Source organism: Salmo trutta, chromosome 15, assembly GCF_901001165.1.
Source record: "Salmo trutta chromosome 15, fSalTru1.1, whole genome shotgun sequence".
Taxonomy (NCBI): Eukaryota; Metazoa; Chordata; class Actinopteri; order Salmoniformes; family Salmonidae; genus Salmo; species Salmo trutta.
In genome coordinates this window covers 59,315,462-59,336,687 of record NC_042971.1, presented here as the reverse complement: position 1 = coordinate 59,336,687, position 21,226 = coordinate 59,315,462, and the positions used below count along the sequence as shown (strand labels likewise).

Genomic DNA, 21,226 nt, shown 5'->3' with positions numbered 1-21,226 from the left:
GAGGGAGGGAGGGGGGAGAGGAGCGAGGGGGAAGGGGGGGAAGAGCGAGGGGGAAGGAGGGAGGGGAAGAGCGAGGGGGAAGGAGGGAGGGGAAGAGGAGCGAGAGGGAGGGAGAGGGGAGAGGAGCGAGAGGGGAGAGCGAGCGAGAGGGAGGGAGGGGGGAGAGTGAGAGGGAAGGAGGGAGGGGAAGAGCGAGGGGGAAGGAGGGGGGAGAGGAGCGAGAGGGAGGGAGGGGGGAGAGGAGCGAGGGGGAGGGAGGGGAAGAGCGAGGGGGAAGGAGGGAGGGGAAGAGCGAGGGGGAGCACAGTGAGGTAGAGAACGGCGTGGTAGTGCCAGTGACAGATGGTTAGCCGTTGCGCTGACGTGTCCTGACCTTACAGACGCGTGCTATCCTGGGGATGAGCAGCTTGCCAAAGAACTCGTACTCCACAGACACCTCAGTGAAGAAGTAGTAGATCTTATCGTCCTCGCCATCTGCACTGTTCTTCCCCTCTCTGATGACATCAGCAAAAACAAAACTGGGTTCTATGGGGCGAGAGATATTCATGTCAGTGGTAAATAAATGGTTTCTCTGCATATTGAAAAAGAGAACCACACACGTGTTCTACTCTGCTAGCCAGCACCTCTCCTAAACAGGTGTTCTACTCTGCTAGCCAGCACCTCTCCTAAACAGGTGTTCTACTCCTCTAGCCAGCACCTCTCCTAAACAGGTGTTCTACTCCTCTAGCCAGCACCTCACCTAAACAGGTGTTCTACTCTGCTAGCCAGCACCTCTCCTAAACAGGTGTTCTACTCCGCTAGCCAGCACCTCTCCTAAACAGGTGTTCTACTCTGCTAGCCAGCACCTCTCCTAAACAGGTGTTCTACTCTGCTAGCCAGCACCTCTCCTAAACAGGTGTTCTACTCCTCTAGCCAGCACCTCTCCTAAACAGGTGTTCTACTCTGCTAGCCAGCACCTCTCCTAAACACGTGTTCTACTCTGCTAGCCAGCACCTCTCCTAAACAGGTGTTCTACTCTGCTAGCCAGCACCTCTCCTAAACACGTATTCTACTCTGCTAGCCAGCACCTCTCCTAAACAGGTGTTCTACTCCGCTAGCCAGCACCTCTTCTAAACACGTGTTCTACTCTGCTAGCCAGCACCTCTCCTAAACAGGTGTTCTACTCCGCTAGCCAGCACCTCTCCTAAACAGGTGTTCTACTCTGCTAGCCAGCACCTCTCCTAAACAGGTGTTCTACTCCTCTAGCCAGCACCTCTCCTAAACACGTGTTCTACTCTGCTAGCCAGCACCTCTCCTAAACAGGTGTTCTACTCTGCTAGCCAGCACCTCTCCTAAACAGGTGTTCTACTCCTCTAGCCAGCACCTCTCCTAAACAGGTGTTCTACTCCTCTAGCCAGCACCTCACCTAAACAGGTGTTCTACTCTGCTAGCCAGCACCTCTCCTAAACAGGTGTTCTACTCCGCTAGCCAGCACCTCTCCTAAACAGGTGTTCTACTCTGCTAGCCAGCACCTCTCCTAAACAGGTGTTCTACTCCTCTAGCCAGCACCTCTCCTAAACACGTGTTCTACTCTGCTAGCCAGCACCTCTCCTAAACACGTGTTCTACTCTGCTAGCCAGCACCTCTCCTAAACACGTGTTCTACTCTGCTAGCCAGCACCTCTCCTAAACAGGTGTTCTACTCTGCTAGCCAGCACCTCTCCTAAACACGTGTTCTACTCCGCTAGCCAGCACCTCTTCTAAACACGTGTTCTACTCCGCTAGCCAGCACCTCTCCTAAACAGGTGTTCTACTCCTCTAGCCAGCACCTCTCCTAAACAGGTGTTCTACTCTGCTAGCCAGCACCTCTCCTAAACACGTGTTCTACTCTGCTAGCCAGCACCTCTCCTAAACACGTGTTCTACTCTGCTAGCCAGCACCTCTCCTAAACAGGTGTTCTACTCCTCTAGCCAGCACCTCTCCTAAACAGGTGTTCTACTCCGCTAGCCAGCACCTCTCCTAAACACGTGTTCTACTCTGCTAGCCAGCACCTCTCCTAAACAGGTGTTCTACTCCGCTAGCCAGCACCTCTCCTAAACAGGTGTTCTACTCTGCTAGCCAGCACCTCTCCTAAACAGGTGTTCTACTCCGCTAGCCAGCACCTCTCCTAAACAGGTGTTCTACTCTGCTAGCCAGCACCTCTCCTAAACAGGTGTTCTACTCTGCTAGCCAGCACCTCTCCTAAACAGGTGTTCTACTCTGCTAGCCAGCACCTCTCCTAAACAGGTGTTCTACTCTGCTAGCCAGCACCTCTCCTAAACAGGTGTTCTACTCTGCTAGCCAGCACCTCTCCTAAACAGGTGTTCTACTCCGCTAGCCAGCACCTCTCCTAAACAGGTGTTCTACTCCGCTAGCCAGCACCTCTCCTAAACACGTGTTCTACTCCGCTAGCCAGCACCTCTCCTAAACAGGTGTTCTACTCCGCTAGCCAGCACCTCTCCTAAACAGGTGTTCTACTCCTCTAGCCAGCACCTCTCCTAAACAGGTGTTCTACTCTGCTAGCCAGCACCTCTCCTAAACAGGTGTTCTACTCTGCTAGCCAGCACCTCTCCTAAACACGTGTTCTACTCCGCTAGCCAGCACCTCTCCTAAACACGTGTGCGTTTCTTTCGCCACCAGATTTGTCTGTATATTGAACAGAGTGAGGAAAACATGAAGGTTGATCAGCTGGTACTTTTTAGAGGATCTTTGATATCAGCTCTTTAAAATCCTTTACACTTGTGGGAATTGGCCTATATGGGCAGGGCTAAACAGACACGTCTCTCACAGAAGAAATATGAAAAGCATATGCATAACCATGGTAGCAATAGAAAGGGAACAGTTTGGAGATTATGGGACAATGATTAGACTAAAGTTGAGGACAACAGTTCACCTGACAAGACTGAATCCAAACATTACGATGTTGATTTTATGTGCATTTTACATTTCCTGTACTTTTAGCTGCATTTGTGGATAACAGACTCTGAAAATACTCTGGATACATTCAGTAACATAAGAATATTCCTGGAAAATGTTGGGTAGGTGCAACACAAGACCCCCCCCCCCCCCAAAAAAATGACAAGGGTTTGAGTGAGAGGACACACACACACACACACACCTCTCCAAAATGTGCTTTCAATGCACTTTTATGACTCAAAGAAGAGTCTTCAGCTGTACGTTTTTTCTCTCCTAGCTGTGCCGTCCAGGAACCGACTCTAGCACACATGCAGTTGTTTGGAACAACTCCGCGCCCCCACCATCACACAATTACTGTTTTACGCAGTCCAAAAATGCCCCATTATAAATCCCCATCTGGGTCAGGTGGACCATTTGAAAGCTTGTTCTATTGCCAACTTGACTAGCTAAGTTATAAAATACAATCCTTTAGGCTTTCACGAGGCAATTCAGAAAAACAGATTGTAATTTTGGCGCGGATAGAAAGGAGTCATGAGTGCATTCAGGTGTGTGTTCAGCTGAAAATGTTCTTCACAACAGACAAACAAATAGGCTCATTCTGTTCAGAACAACCCAGAGTATGACGCCATGTCGTCTTGTAACTGTTCCATCATATGACATCAGTGTTATGATATGGAAATGTAAAGTGCATATTTGGACTCACAGGTGTTTGAGTTGCTTGTATGACGTCAAAGCTGTATTTATTATAATCCTCAACGTCTCATCTTTCAAAATACATAAGAGTCCTTTTCATTTACAGCTTTTCCCTCACTCGAGACAACCAAAAATGTGCAAAAGTTACCCAATTAGCAGGATGGATGAGGGCAACTTCTTGTTGCGTGCGGTGCTGAACGGATTTCAGTCAAAACCCATACAGTACTGTGAAGTGCAGAGCCTGAACTCTGACCTCATTTATTGCATGTTACTGTACAGCCACTACGTTCCAATTTAAGTGCTTATCAGTGTCCAAATCTGCCATTTTCAACCCGTATACAGGTACGAGTGTAAAGGGTTAAAGCGTAGTAACAATGATTCAGTCAATTCCTTATTTGGAGAGGAGCAGGTATCACACCCTTACCGTTCAGCCAAGATGTTGAATACTCTGTCCGCAACAGACTCTGGGAAAGAGAATATCTGGAGATGATCGGCTCACTTCCTAAGAAGTTATACGATGTTCCAGAGTAAAGTTCTCCATCTAAAAAGAAAGACAGGAAAGAAAACACATGAGATGTAGCTATAATAAAGATTTTTTTTCTTTCTCTCTAAACCAGGTTCGGTTGTTTTTCAGGCCTAAATACCTCTAAATAGTATCATCAGGATAATGATGTATTTAGGGCTGTGTACCAAAAAAGCAGTTGATGAAATCTGGGTCTACTACTGATGAAATCTGGGTCTACTACTGATGAATTCTGGGTCTACTACTGATGAATTCTGGGTCTACTACTGATGAATTCTGGGTCTACTACTGATGAATTCTGGGTCTGCTACTGATGAATTCTGGGTCTGCTACTGATGAATTCTGGGTCTGCTACTGATGAATTCTGGGTCTGCTACTGATGAATTCTGGGTCTGCTACTGATGAATTCTGGGTCTGCTACTGATGAATTCTGGGTCTGCTACTGATGAATTCTGGGTCTACTACTGATGAATTCTGGGTCTACTACTGATGAATTCTGGGTCTACTTACCAACCATGACCGTTGTGAAGCTCTGAGATGGGTCAAAGGAACACTTCCCTCTCCCGTCCTCTGCTGGACCCTCCAGACTAAAATCCTTTAGGGACTGAGGAGAGCACAATTATGATTATTACACAGTAATGATTACTACTTCCTGTGAAGTAAAAGTTGAATTTTAACACGGCGTGGACATTAAAAGACACTAAAATCAATTCAATTCTTTCATTTTTACCTCAAAATAAAATAAAAGGCATAATAAAATAAAGAGGTGGCTGTCACCAGTGATCCAGAGGTGGCAGGTAGCCTAGTGGTTAAGAGCTTTGGGACGAAAGGTCGCTAGTTCAAATCCCTGGATTGACCAGGTGCCAAAATAAATAAATAAATAAATATATGCGCTGTTTGGGGTTTTAGGCTGGGTTTCTGTACAGCACTTCGTGACATCAGCTGATGTAAGAAGGGCTTTATAAATACATTTGATTGACTTACCAGGTAGTGACAGACAGGCTGAAAGGCATGTGTCCCACAGACATACAGTCGCTTGTCATCCAACACTTGTAACACCCGGATGTAGTTTAGACAGTCTGTCTGTAAAACGCATCACAAAGACACATTTACACCTGGCTGACAGAGATAACCCAAAGAAAAACAAAATGGAGGTACTGGAGAGCAGAGGCATGGCTTCCTTTCGCACAGATCAGAAGTCAGGCGTTTGATGGAATAGCAGACATACCTCTTTAGATTTTCCTTTTACGATGCACATCGTCATGTGGTTTTCAGGGACCTTCCATTGAACCTGCAGGGAACCATTCAAATAGAACAATTATCAAAAGGCAAACTTTAAAGTTTAAACCTTTTGAAATGCTAAAACCTTTCTGTACCTTGTTGTTCTTGATTGACACATTGGTCATGCGGAGTTCAAAGATGGCCTCCCTCGCTCCCACGTACAGCACATCCTTATCCTCACTCAACAACAGAGTGGAATAGTTGAAGATGCCGGGTTCAGAAAACTCCACCAACTTGAGCTCTGTTGATAAACAAGACACACAGATTTGAAACATTGTCCAATGCCAACACACATGACTGAGTCTAGGTTAAAAGTCAAGTCAAGCAATTTCCCAAAGTTACTGAAAAAAAAAGCAACTCATGATTTCCTTATTGCTTATCTACAATTTCCACAGTGCAGGATACATAGTCCCAGTGTTCCTCTCAGACATAATAACGGGCCAGTCCAGTCTAGATCTGTTTAGGGGATATAAACCAGTCTCCTTTGTGCATCTCTGCGAGTGCCTATCATTATGGCTCCTCAGAATTCTTTGTGTGAGTGTAGTGATTGATGGGGAAGCTGGCAGTAGTTTGCATTAGGTTGAGTGTCTGGCAGCGCCAACAACAGGTGTGAGAGGGCACAGGTTTCCAGCCACCTGCCCGGGCAGAAACTCTCTCTCAGACGCTGAAAGACAACACTGACTGGCTGGAGGGAAGGGATCCATTTTGTTTGGAGTGAGTATCAATTTATTGCATTGAGCCATGACATAATTAGTTACTCAAGAGCTTCAAGTTCATCGGTGTCCACATCACTATAGATCTATGATGATCCAAACACACCAACACATTAGTGAAGAGGGCACCACAGCCCCTCTTCCCCTTGAGGAGGCTGAAAAGATTTGCCATGGGACCTCAGATCCTCAAAAAAAAGTTATACAGCTGCACCAACGAGAGCATCTTGACTGGCTGCGTCAACGCTTGGTACGGCAACTGCAAGGGGCTACAGAGGGTGGGAAGTATGGCCCACTGCCATCCAGGACCTCTTTATAGCAGGCGGTGTCAGACGAAGGCCCAGAAAATTGTCAAAGACTTCATCCACCCATAGCCTGTACCAGTGCACCAAGTTTGGAACCAACAAGCCATCAGACTGATAACAAGATCGCTGATAACAAGAGCGCTAAACAGCTAATCAAATGGCTAGTCGTACGAGGACTGACCCTTTCTAAACAGCTAATCAAATGGCTAGTCGTACGAGGACTGACCCTTTCTAAACAGCTAATCAAATGGCTAGTCGTACGAGGACTGACCCTTTCTAAACAGCTAATCAAATGGCTAGTCGTACGAGGACTGACCCTTTCTAACAGCTAATCAAATGGCTAGTCGTACGAGGACTGACCCTTTCTAAACAGCTAATCAAATGGCTAGTCGTACGAGGACTGACCCTTTCTAAACAGCTAATCAAATGGCTAGTCGTACGAGGACTGACCCTTTCTAACAGCTAATCAAATGGCTAGTCGTACGAGGACTGACCCTTTCTAAACAGCTAATCAAATGGCTAGCCGTACGAGGACTGACCCTTTCTAAACAGCTAATCAAATGGCTAGTCGTACGAGGACTGACCCTTTCTAAACAGCTAATCAAATGGCTAGTCGTACGAGGACTGACCCTTTCTAAACAGCTAATCAAATGGCTACTCGGACGAGGACTGACCCTTTCTTGCGCACACACACAGCTGCTACTGTCTATTATCTATAATGTTGCCTAGTCATGTTATCCCTACCTGTATGTACATAGCTACCTCAATTACGTTACCCCTGCACATCGACTCGGTACTGGTACTCCCTGTGTGTGTGTGTGTGTGTGTGTGTGTGTGTGTGTGTGTGTGTGTGTGTGTGTGTGTGTATGTATGTATGTATGTATGTATGTATATATATATATAGCCCCGTCATTACCTGGCCCTCCATGTATGTATGTATGTATGTATGTATGTATGTATGTATGTATGTATGTATGTATGTATGTATGTATGTATGTATGTATGTATGTATGTATGTATGTATATAGTCGTATGAAAAAGTTTGGGCACCCCTCTGAGGCTGCATAATAATTTTCTCTGTCGTCACAGAAAATGATCACAGTGGCATGCCATTCATTTTCTAATAAAAGCTGAGTACTGGGGTATTGTCCAGACGAAGATTTTTAGTGTAGCAATATTACGTTGTATGAAATTAAATCAGATGTGAAAAGTAGGCTATGCAAAAATTTGGGCACCCTTGTCATTCTGTTGATTTGAATACCTGTAACTACTTAGCACTGATTAATTGGAACACACAATTGGTTTGGTGAGCTCATTAAGACTTGAACTTCATAGACAAGTGCATCCAATCATGAGGAAAGGTATTTAAGGTGGCCAATTGCAAGTTGTTGTTCTCTTTGACTCTCCTCTGAAGAGTGGCAACATGGGGGCCTCAAAACAACTCTCAAATGACCTGAAAACAAAGATTGTTCAACATTATGGTTTAGAGGAAGGCTACAAAAAGCTATCGCAGAGATGTAAGCTGTCAGTGTCCACTGTGAGGAACATAGTGAGGAAATGGAAGACCACAGGCACAGTTCTTGTTAAGGCCAGAAGTGGCAGGCCAACTAAAATATCGGAGAGGCAAAGGCGAAGGACGGTGAGAACGGTCAAAAACAGCCCACAGACCACCTCCAAAGAGAAGCTGTACAAGGAGAAGCTGTATGGGAGAGTGATGCGGAAGAAGCCTTTTCTGCACACGCCACAAGTCGCTTGAGGTATGCAAACGTACATTTGGACAAGCCAGCTTCATTTTGGAATAAGGTGCTGCGGACTGATGAAACAAAGATTGAGTTATTTGGTCATAACAAGGGACGTTATGCATGGTGGCAAAAGAACACAGCGTTCCAAGAAAAACACTTGCTACCCACAGTAAAATTTGGTGGGGGTTCCATCATGCTGTGGGGCTGTGTGGCTAGTGCCGGTACTGGGAATCTTGTTAGAGTTGAGGGTCGTATGGATTCAATATCAGCAGATTCTTGTGAATAATGTTGAAGAATCAGTCACAAAGTTGAAGTTACGCCGGGGCTGGATATTTCAACAAGACAACGACCCAAAACACTGCTCAAAATCTACCGGGCATTTATGCAGAGGAACAAGTACAATGTTCTGGAATGGCCATCCCAGTCCCCAGACCTGAATATCATTGAGAATCTGTGGGATGATTTGAAGCGGGCTGTCCATGCTTGGCAACCTTCAAACCTAACTGGAGATGTTTTGTAAGGAGGAATGGTCCAAAATACCTTCATCCAGAATCCAGACACTCATTAGAGGCTATAGGAAGCATCTAGAGGCTGTTATTTTAGCAAAAGGAGGCTCTACTAAATATTGATGTGATTTTTCTATTGGGGTGCCCAAATTTATGCACCTGTCTAATTTTGTTTTGATGCATATTGCACATTTTCTGTTAATCCAATAAACCTCATTTGACTACTGAAATATTACTGTGTCCATCAGTTACTTGATAGATCAAAATGAAATTGCTGATCCAAACACCAAATAATTTATAAATGGAAATCATGGAAATTGTCAAGGGTGCCCAAACTTTTTCATACGACTGTATATGCATGCATGCATACATACACACACTGCTCAAAAAAATAAAGGGAACACAAACAACACAATGTAACTCCAAGTCAATCACACTTCTGTGAAATCAAACTGTCCACTTAGGAAGCAACACTGATTGACAAATTTCACATGCTGTTGTGCAAATGGAATAGACAACAGGTGGAAATTATAGGCAATTAGCAAGACACCCCCAATAAAGGAGTGGTTCTACAGGTGGTGACCACAGACCACTTCTCAGTTCCTATGCTTCCTGGCTGATGTTTTGGTCACTTTTGAATGCTGGCGGTGCTTTCACTCTAGTGGTAGCATGAGACGGAGTCTACAACCCACACAAGTGGCTCAGGTAGTGCAGCTCATCCAGGATGGCACATCAATGCGAGCTGTGGCAAGAAGGTTTGCTGTGTCTGTCAGCGTAGTGTCAAGAGCATGGAGGCGCTACCAGGAGACAGGCCAGTACATCAGGAGACGTGGAGGAGGCCGTAGGAGGGCAACAACCCAGCAGCAGGACCGCTACCTCCGCTTTTGTGCAAGGAGGAGCAGGAGGAGCACTGCCAGAGCCCTGCAAAATGACCTCCAGCAGGCCACAAATGTGCATGTGTCTGCTCAAACGGTCAGAAACAGACTCCGTGAGGGCGGTATGAGGGCCCGACGTCCACAGGTGGGGGTTGTGCTTACAGCCCAACACCGTGCAGGACGTTTGGCATTTGCCAGAGAACACCAAGATTGGCAAATTCGCCACTGGCGCCCTGTGCTCTTCACAGATGAAAGCAGGTTCACACTGAGCACGTGACAGACGTAACAGAGTCTGGAGATGCCGTGGAGAACGTTCTGCTGCCTGCAACATCCTCCAGCATGACCGGTTTGGCGGTGGGTCAGTCATGGTGTGGGGTGGCATTTCTTTGGGGGGGCCGCACAGCCCTCCATGTGCTCGCCAGAGGTAGCCTGACTGCCATTAGGTACCGAGATGAGATCCTCAGACCCCTTGTGAGACCATATGCTGGTGCGGTTGGCCCTGGGTTCCTTCTAATGCAAGACAATGCTAGACCTCATGTGGCTGGAGTGTGTCAGCAGTTCCTGGGAGGAGATCCCTCAGGAGCCCATCCGCCACCTCATCAGGAGCATGCCCAGGCGTTGTAGGGAGGTCATACAGGCACGTGGAGGCCACACACACTACTGAGCCTCATTTTGACTTGTTTTAAGGACATTACATCAAAGTTGGATCAGCCTGTAGTGTGGTTTTCCACTTTAATTTTGAGTGTGACTCCAAATCCAGACCTCCATGGGTTGATAAATTGGATTTCCATTGATTATTTTTGTGTGATTTTGTTGTCAGCACATTCAACTATGTAAAGAAAAAAGTATTTAAAAAGATTATTTCTTTCATTCAGATCTAGGATGTGTTACGTTAGTGTTACCTTTATTTTTTTGAGCAGTATATATAGCCATGTCATTACCTGGTGTTACCTGTATATATAGCCCTGTCATTCCCTGTATATATAGCCATGTCATTACCTGTATATATAGCCATGGCATTACCTGTTATTCTCTGTATATATAGCCATGTCATTACCTGTATATATAGCCATGTCATTATCTGGTATTACCTGTATATATAGCCATGTCATTATCTGGTAATCCCTGTATATATAGCCATGTCATTACCTGGTATTCTCTGTATATATAGCCATGTTTTAACCTGTATATATAGCCATGTCAATACCTGTATATATAGCCATGTCATTACCTGTATGTATAGCCATGTCATTATCTGGTATTCCCTGTATATATAGCCATGTCATTTCCTGTATATATAGCCATGTCATTACCTGGTATTCCCTGTATATATAGCCATGTCATTACCTGTATATATAGCCATGTCATTACCTGGTATTACCTGTATATATAGCCATGCCAATACCTGTATATATAGCCATGTCATTACCTGTATATATAGCCATGTCATTACCTGTATATATAGCCATGTCAATACCTGTATATATAGCCATGTCATTACCTGGTATTCCCTGTATATATAGCCATGTCATTACCTGTATATATAGCCATGTCATTATCTGGTATTCCCTGTATATATAGCCATGTCATTATCTGGTATTTCCTGTATATATAGCCATGTCATTACCTGGTATTACCTGTATATATAGCCATGTCATTATCTGGTATTACCTGTATATATAGCCATGTCATTACCTGTATATATAGCCATGTCAATACCTGTATATATAGCCATGTCATTACCTGTATATATAGCCATGTCATTATCTGGTATTCCCTGTATATATAGCCATGTCAATACCTATATATATATAGCCATGTCATTACCTGTATATATAGCCATGCCATTACCTGTATATATAGCCATGTCAATACCTGTATATATAGCCATGTCATTACCTGTATATATAGCCATGTCATTACCTGGTATTACCTGTATATATAGCCATGTCATTACCTGGTATTACCTGTATATATAGCCATGTCATTACCTGTATATATAGCCATGTCATTATCTGGTATTACCTGTATATATAGCCATGTCATTATCTGGTATTCCCTGTATATATAGCCATGTCATTACCTGTATATATAGCCATGTCATTACCTGGTATTCTCTGTGTATATAGCAACGCCATTACCTGTATATATAGCAACTTCATTACCTGTATATATAGCCACGTCATTACCTGTATATATAGCCACGTCATTACCTGTATATATAGCCACGTCATTACCTGTATATATAGCCACGTCATTACCTGGTATTATCTGTATATATAGCCATGTCATTACCTGGTATTTCATGTATATATAGCCATGTCAAGACCTGTATATATAGCCATGTCATTACCTGGTACTCCCTGTATATATAGCCATGTCATTACCTGTATATATAGCCATGTCATTACCTGGTATTTCCTGTATATATAGCCATGTCATTACCTGGTATTCCCTGTATATAGCCATGTCATTACCTGTATATATAGCCACGTAATTACCTGGTATTCTCTGTATATATAGCCATGTCATTACCTGTATATATAGCCATGTCATTACCTGGTATTCTCTGTATATATAGCCATGTCATTACCTGTATATATAGCCATGTCATTACCTGTATATATAGCCATGTCAGTACCTGGTATTCCCTGTATATATAGCCATGTCATTACCTGGTATTCCCTGTATATATAGCCATGTCATTACCTGTATATATAGCCATGTCATTACCTGGTATTCCCTGTATATATAGCCATGTCAATACCTGTATATATAACCATGTCATTACCTGGTATTTCCTGTATATATAGCCATGTCATTACCTGGTATTCCCTGTATATAGCCATGTCATTACCTGTATATATAGCCACGTCATTACCTGGTATTCTCTGTATATATAGCCATGTCATTACCTGTATATATAGCCATGTCATTACCTGGTATTCTCTGTATATATAGCCATGTCATTACCTGTATATATAGCCATGTCATTACCTGTATATATAGCCATGTCATTACCTGGTATTCCCTGTATATATAGCCATGTCATTACCTGGTATTCCCTGTATATATAGCCATGTCATTACCTGTATATATAGCCATGTCATTACCTGGTATTCCCTGTATATATAGCCATGTCAATACCTGTATATATAACCATGTCATTACCTGGTATTCCCTGTATATATAGCCATGTCATTACCTGTATGTATAGCCATGTCATTACCTGGTATTCCCTGTATATATAGCCATGTCATTACCTGTATTTATAGCCATGTCATTACCTGGTATTCCCTGTATATATAGCCATGTCATTACCTGTATATATAGCCATGTCAATACCTGTATATATAGCCATGTCATTACCTGGTATTACCTGTATATATAGCCATGTCATTACCTGGTATTCCCTGTATATATAGCCATGTCATTACCTGGTATTCCCTGTATATATAGCCATGTCATTACCTGGTATTCCCTGTATATATAGCCATGTTATTACCTGTATATATAGCCATGTCATTACCTGTATATATAGCCATGTCATTACCTGGTATTCCCTGTATATATAGCCATGTTATTACCTGTATATATAGCCATGTCAATACCTGTATATATAGCCATGTCATTACCTGTATATATAGCCATGTCATTACCTGTATATATAGCCATGTCATTACCTGTATATATAGCCACGTCATTACCTGGTATTCCCTGTATATATAGCCATGTCATTAACTGAATATATAGCCATGTCATTACCTGATATTCCCTGTATATATAGCCATGTCATTACCTGTATATATAGCCATGTCATTACCTGGTATTCCCTGTACATATAGCCATGTCAATACCTGTATATATAGCCATGTCATTACCTGTATATATAGCCATGTCATTACCTGGTATTCCCTGTATATATAGCCATGTCATTACCTGTATATATAGCCATGTCATTATCTGGTATTACCTGTATATATAGCCATGTCATTATCTGGTATTCCCTGTATATAAAGCCATGTCATTACCTGTATATATAGCCATGTCATTATCTGGTATTTCCTGTATATATAGCCATGTCATTACCTGTATATATAGCCATGTCATTACCTGTATATATAGCCATGTTATTACCTGTATATATAGCCATGTCATTACCTGTATATATAGCCATGTCATTACCTGGTATTCTCTGTGTATATAGCAACGCCATTACCTGTATATAGAGCCACGTCATTACCTGGTATTATCTGTATATATAGCCATGTCATTACCTGGTATTTCCTGTATATATAGCCATGTCAATACCTGTATATATAGCCATGTCATTACCTGGTATTCCCTGTATATATAGCCATGTCATTACCTGTATTTATAGCCATGTCATTACCTGGTATTCCCTGTATATATAGCCATGTCAATACCTGGTATTTCCTGTATATATAGCCATGTCATTACCTGGTATTCCCTGTATATATAGCCATGTCATTACCTGTGTATATATAGCCATGTCATTACCTGTATATATAGCCATGTCAATACCTGGTATTACCTGTATATATAGCCATGTCATTACCTGGTATTTCCTGTATATATAGCCATGCCATTACCTGTATGTATAGCCATGTCATTACCTGGTATTCCCTGTATATAGCCATGTCATTACCTGTATGTATAGCCATGTCATTACCTGTATATATAGCCATGTCATTCCCTGTATATATAGCCATGTCATTACCTGTATATATAGCCATGTCATTACCTGGTATTCCCTGTATATATAGCCATGTCATTACCTGTATATATAGCCATGTCATTACCTGTATATATAGCCATGTCATTACCTGGTATTCCCTGTATATATAGCCATGTCATTACCTGTATGTATAGCCATGTCATTACCTGGTATTCTCTGTATATATAGCCATGTCATTACCTGTATTTATAGCCATGTCATTACCTGGTATTCCCTGTATATATAGCCATGTCATTACCTGGTATAACCTGTATATATAGCCATGTCATTACCTGGTATTCCCTGTATATATAGCCATGTCATTACCTGTATATATAGCCATGTCATTACCTGGTATTCCCTGTATATATAGCCATGTCAATACCTGTATATATAGCCATGTCATTACCTGGTATTCCCTGTATATATAGCCATGTCATTATCTGGTATTCCCTGTATATATAGCCATGCCATTACCTGTATGTATAGCCATGTCATTACCTGTATTTATAGCCATGTCATTACCTGGTATTCCCTGTATATATAGCCATGTCAATACCTGTATATATAGCCATGTCATTACCTGGTATTCCCTGTATATATAGCCATGTCATTACCTGGTATTACCTGTATATATAGCCATGTCATTACCTGTATATATAGCCATGTCATTACCTGGTATTACCTGTATATATAGCCATGTCATTACCTGGTATTCCCTGTATATATAGCCATGTCATTACCTGGTATTACCTGTATATATAGCCATGTCATTACCTGTATATATAGCCATGTCATTACCTGGTATTCCCTGTATATATAGCCATGTCATTATCTGGTATTCCCTGTATATATAGCCATGCCATTACCTGTATGTATAGCCATGTCATTACCTGTATATATAGCCATGTCATTACCTGTATATATATAGCCATGTCATTACCTGTATATATATAGCCATGTCATTACCTGTATATATATAGCCATGTCATTACCTGTATATATATAGCCATGTCATTACCTGTATATATATAGCCATGTCATTACCTGTATATATAGCCATGTCATTACCTGGTATTTCCTGTATATATAGCCATGTCATTACCTGTATATATAGCCATGTCATTACCTGGTATTCCCTGTATATATAGCCATGTCAATACCTGTATATGTAGCCATGTCATTACCTGTATATATAGCCATGTCATTATCTGGTATTCCCTGTATATATAGCCATGTCATTACCTGTATATATAGCCATGTCATTACCTGGTATTCCCTGTATATATAGCCATGTCATTACCTGGTATTCCCTGTATATATAGCCATGTCATTACCTGTATATATAGCCATGTCATTATCTGGTATTCCCTGTATATATAGCCATGTCATTACCTGTATATATAGCCATGTCATTACCTGGTATTTCCTGTATATATAGCCATGTCATTACCTGGTATTCCCTGTATATATAGCCATGTCATTACCTGGTATTCTCTGTATATATAGCCATGTCATTACCTGTATTTATAGCCATGTCATTACCTGGTATTCCCTGTATATATAGCCATGTCATTACCTGTATATATAGCCATGTCATTACCTGGTATTCCCTGTATATATAGCCATGTCATTACCTGTATATATAGCCATGTCATTACCTGTATATATAGCCATGTCATTACCTGTATATATAGCCATGTCATTACCTGTATATATAGCCATGTCATTACCTGTATATATATAGCCATGTCATTACCTGTATATATAGCCATGTCATTATCTGATATTCCCTTTATATATAGCCATGTCAATACCTGTATATATAGCCATGTCATTATCTGGTATTCCCTGTATATATAGCCATGTCATTACCTGTATATATAGCCATGTCATTACCTGGTATTCCCTGTATATATAGCCATGTCATTACCCGTATATATAGCCATGTCATTACCTGTATATATAGCCATGTCATTACCTGGTATTCCCTCTATATATAGCCATGTCATTACCTGTGTATATAGCCATGTCATGTCACCTGGTATTTCCTGTATATATAGCCATGCCATTACCTGGTATTTCCTGTATATATAGCAATGTCATTTCCTGTATATATAGCAATGTCATTTCCTGTATATATAGCCATGCCATTACCTGTATATATAGCCATGTCATTACCTGGTATTCTCTATACATATAGCCATGTCATTACCTGGTATTCTCTGTACATATAGCCATGTCATTACCTGGTATTCTCTGTACATATAGCCATGTCATTACCTGGTATTCTCTGTACATATAGCCATGTCATTACCTGGTATTCTCTGTACATATAGCCATGTTATTACCTGGTATTCTCTGTACATATAGCCATGTTATTACCTGGTATTCTCTGTACATATAGCCATGTTATTTTTACTCGTTATTGTTATTCCTCATATCACCATTTTTATTTTGTATTTTTAACTCTGCGTTGTTGGAAAAGGACCCGTCAGTAAGCATTTCACGGTTAGTCTACTCCGGTTGTTTACGAAGCATGTGATAAATAAAATGCCATTTGATTACTGGAGCTATTTATGTCAATAGCAGCATACAAACTGTTACTGAACTTCCTCCCCCTTTCAAGAAACACAGCATGAAAGGCTGAGAAGAGACTCAATGGAGACTGATGTCTTTAAAATAGTGAACCCTGGGTGAATGTTTGAGACTTTTAGAAGATAATTACCTACCACCATCTTTCCAGTAAATCATTTCTCTAGAGTCCATTGGTTCCATTGTACCGGGAAAACTTCATCTAGCGTACCGTCCTCAAGTGTCTGAGAATACTTGACCCAGGTCTGCTGCAGTGTATGCGTGTATGTGAGGGAAAGTGCTGATCATGCTACCATACCTTCGTGTTTCCAAGAGGTCCGGGGAATGCTGTGGGGTCCGTGTGTAGAAACCTCAAGGAGTAGACCCAAGAACACACCTAGAACTCCAAACACCATGTTGGATTCTGGGAGCAGCTTCGGAACTGTGAAGTTTCCTCTAATGACAACAAAATACAAGAACGCTGATTTAATACACAGTCTCTTCTAAAAGAGGTAGGTAAAGAGACTAAAGTAATGTTCTCCTCAGACACACGGATATTCATCACCAGAAGAGAGACAGCTGTTAACACAGTAAACCCACTTCCTTTCAGAGATGGCTTCTATGACCACATCCTCCTCTTTTCAGCTCATTTGTTAACTACAGACACATGCACAAAGAAACTGAAACACACAAAACAAATGATAGAGCACGTTAAAAAAACATAACCTTGTCGTTTGGCCTTGTGACTGAAACAGTCAACACTGGATAGATACATAACCAGTGGATAGATACATAACACATTCTGAGACCCGTATTCTGTATTCTAATGACTCAAAATCACAACCCAGTTTAGTAATGGAACCAAGGGTGTCACTTTGTCATCAGTAAATAGATATATTGTACTACTCTGAGGCCTGAGGAGGTGCTGTTGGCCCGAGGGGGTGTGTGACTGTCACAAGAGCAAACTAGAACAGCTACTATACATGTGCTTTTTCTTATGGCTCAAGTAACTGTTACTCCTCTCAAACAGAACACCACATTCACACTATTTCACGTTGCCAACCAAAGACATTTCACAGCATCTCTCCCAACTCACATCAACTATGTAAATGACAGACCTGCTATCAAAGGACCAGCTGCTAATGACAACAGCTGTGTAGCCTGTGTTTGGGTAATACAAAGTACAAGACCGCGGGCGTTGAGTTCAGGTAGGGTAAGGAGGGAGGGAGAGCATGTGATGAAAGGGCCCTGAACTAACTTGATGGGAGTCTCTCAGTCTGACAGAGAGAGAGGGACCATGTGCTCTTCATTTAACATGACAGCCATGCTCTGCTCCTCTTAGGCTGGGTCATGTTCATTAGGGTAGCCTTTTATTTATCCTTTTTTTTTTTTTTAAAGGCAGATCTCTTCTCTTCCGCAAAGGGCTTTACATGACAACCTTCCCAGCAGCATTACAGATTATATAAAACATGTAATCCGATTTTACTGTCCTTTTCTATGTACTAATTCACAGCATTATTATGTTACTCTGCCATTAAACGTCAGTTTCCTGACACATCCACTGACGGATCTGATAAGAACCCAATTACAAAGCTTTTTGTCCGTTGACAAAAAGACGATAAGATCATACAACAACCCATATACCTATGACTTTGGAAGACTTACCTATTTCCCCAACTATCCCTCAGGCAGAGAGAGGAAGGAACACCCTGGATGGTCAACTGGCAAACACCTCTCTGACAGAGTCAGGGGTCTCTGTCTATCATCCAACTGGATTGGTTCAGAACACCCATAAATACCCCAAAAGGATAATTAGGTCAAACCAGGAACTGCAAAACTAAACACATTGGATAAACCACAAAAAAAAAAAAAATCTGAAAATGTTCATGCTTGTCAACCTAGCTTGAGTTGCCCGTTACATTATATAAAATATTTGTCAGATACATCGACAATGTTTGACTGGTCATTGATGCTTTTGAATTAAACATGTTTTCTCACAAAACAGTAGGCCTATGTATTTCTAGGTCAAACTAGGTCAGCTCTAACCGGAGAAAAGCTCATAAACCTGTGAAATATTTGAGCCCTTAAAGCCTAACTGAAATATGAAAATACATCTCTAATCTAAATGTGCTTATTCTATCCTAGTTGTAAGATTATAATACTCTATCTTAGCCAAATATTTTGCACCTAAACTATGGAGGCAGGAACATACTGTAATAGGACATTTTATCAAATCAAAACAAATTCTTCCTAATGTGGCTGCATGGAAGATTAAAATCAGTTGCTTGTACCTTTGTAAATGTTATTCAGATTTAAAGGGTAGGATGCATGAGTTTTTATTCACCAAAGTATCAGCAGTGTAGTAATAGACAGTGGTAGTCACGATCGGGTTACCTATAACTACAAACGGTTTAAAAAAGTTTAAACATATTTATTAACTTATTTCCGGATATCTTCTACACACATTTCTCATTGTCATATGGAGAATCTCCTCTTTGTTAGCTAGCTCGAGCTGGCTAACGTTAGCCACTAGCCATGCAGCCCGAGTGCTGGCAGTGGTGAGCAGCAATCCACCAATCACGACGGGGTGTGATGTAAACAGATGAGATTCTCCACAAGTGGGGGCATGATCCTGCTCGGCTGCTCCAGTTCAGGTAGCTCTGCCTTCTCCTGCACCACCGGGGGGCTTGCTTCTGCATTTCCTGCACCACCGGGGGGCTTGCTTCTGCATTTCCTGCACCACCGGGGGGCTTGCTTCTGCTTCTCCTGCACCACCGGGGGGCTTGCTTCTGCTTCTCCTGCACCACCGGGGGGCTTGCTTCTGCTTCTCCTGCACCACCGGGGGGCTTGCTTCTGCTTCTCCTGCACCACCGGGGGGCTTGCTTCTGCTTCTCCTGCACCACCGGGGGGCTTGCTTCTGCTTCTCCTGCACCACCGGGGGGCTTGCTTCTGCTGCACCACCGGGGGGTTTGCTTTTGCAATTCCTGCACCACAGGGGGGCTTGCTTCTGCTTCTCCTGCACCTCCGGGGGGCTTGCTTCTGCTTCTCCTGCACCACCGGGGGGGCTTGCTTCTGCTTCTCCTGCACCACCGGGGGGGCTTGCTTCTGCTTCTCCTGCACCACCGGGGGGGCTTGCTTCTGCATTTCCTGCACCACCGGGGAGGCTTGTTTCTGGCTCAAAAAGAAGTGTAAAATCATTCCTGCCTGCTCTAATTGTTTAATCAGCTGTCTCTTTTTGTCAACTCTTTCACCTGTTCTCCATGAAGTAGGCTACTTTTTTCCCCAACCGTGGCTTTTTTTAGCGCAACACAGTAGCTGATTGATCACCACAACACAGTCAATTCCATCTGCTGGAGCCTTCTTACGATCGCCTTCTTATTGTCGATTATTCCCCTCGTCTTCTGTGCCCAATGCCGCCCCTGGATTACTGCCTCTGGAATCTATCTACTTTGGATATACCGCACTATATATCGCTATTGGATAAGCTGATTACCTCAGCCAATGAAACAGCCTGTCCCTCTGAGGTGCATTTTATTTGCTTTTCTTTGGTAGCTAACTCGGCCATTAAATCGATAAGTCTCCGCTCTCTCAACTTTATAGTAGCAGTAAAAAGTTGACACCTACAAGGGTTTTTCTTTATTTTCACAATTGTCTGCATTGTAGAATAATAGTGAAGACATTAAAACTATGAAAATGCATATGGAATCATGTAGTAACCAAAAAAAGTGTTAAATCAAAATATATTTTATATTTGAGATTCTTTGAAGTAGCTACCCTTTGCCTTGATTACAGCTTTGCACACTCTTGGCATTCTCTCAACCATCTGCATGAGGAACGCTTTTCCAACAGTCTTGAAGGTGTTCCCACATGTGCTGGGCACTTGTTGGAAGCTTTTCCTTCACTGCGGTCCAACTCATCCCAAACCATCTCAATTGCAGCACTCCATCACTCTCCTTCTTGGTCAAATAGCCCTTGGAGGTGTGTTTTGTCCAGTTGAAAAACTAAATGATAGTGGCACTAAGTTCAAACCAGATGGGATGGCATATCGCTGCAGAATGCTATGGTAGCCATGCTGGTTAAGTGTGCCTTGATTTCTAAATAAATCAGTGTCACCAGAAAAGCACCCCCACACCATCCCACCTCCTCCTCCATGCTTCACGATGGGTACCACACATGCAGAGATCATCCAATCACCTACTCTGCGTCTCACAAAGACACAGCGATTGGAACCAAAAATCTCAAACTTGGCTTAATCAGACCAAAGGACAGATTTCCACCGGTTTAATGTCCATTGCTCCTGTTTCTTGGCCCAAGCAAGTCTCTTCTTCTTATTGGTGTCCTTTAGT

At 42.5% G+C, this 21,226-nt stretch overlaps 1 protein-coding gene across 8 annotated transcripts in view; it reads right to left on the bottom strand.

Moving 5' to 3' along the window:
• Positions 1–21,226, bottom strand: part of sema4d (sema domain, immunoglobulin domain (Ig), transmembrane domain (TM) and short cytoplasmic domain, (semaphorin) 4D) — a 94,589-nt gene that overhangs the window by 22,577 nt on the left and 50,786 nt on the right. For all 8 annotated transcript variants that reach the window (XM_029692351.1, XM_029692352.1, XM_029692345.1 and 5 more), the window contains 7 exons: positions 17,200–17,336; positions 5,526–5,671; positions 5,378–5,440; positions 5,134–5,232; positions 4,660–4,753; positions 4,051–4,167; positions 374–525 (listed from right to left, as the gene is read on the bottom strand). In XM_029692351.1, the coding sequence (XP_029548211.1) occupies positions 374–525; positions 4,051–4,167; positions 4,660–4,753; positions 5,134–5,232; positions 5,378–5,440; positions 5,526–5,671; positions 17,200–17,336 (808 nt within the window). The remainder of the gene's footprint in view (positions 1–373; positions 526–4,050; positions 4,168–4,659; positions 4,754–5,133; positions 5,233–5,377; positions 5,441–5,525; positions 5,672–17,199; positions 17,337–21,226) is intronic.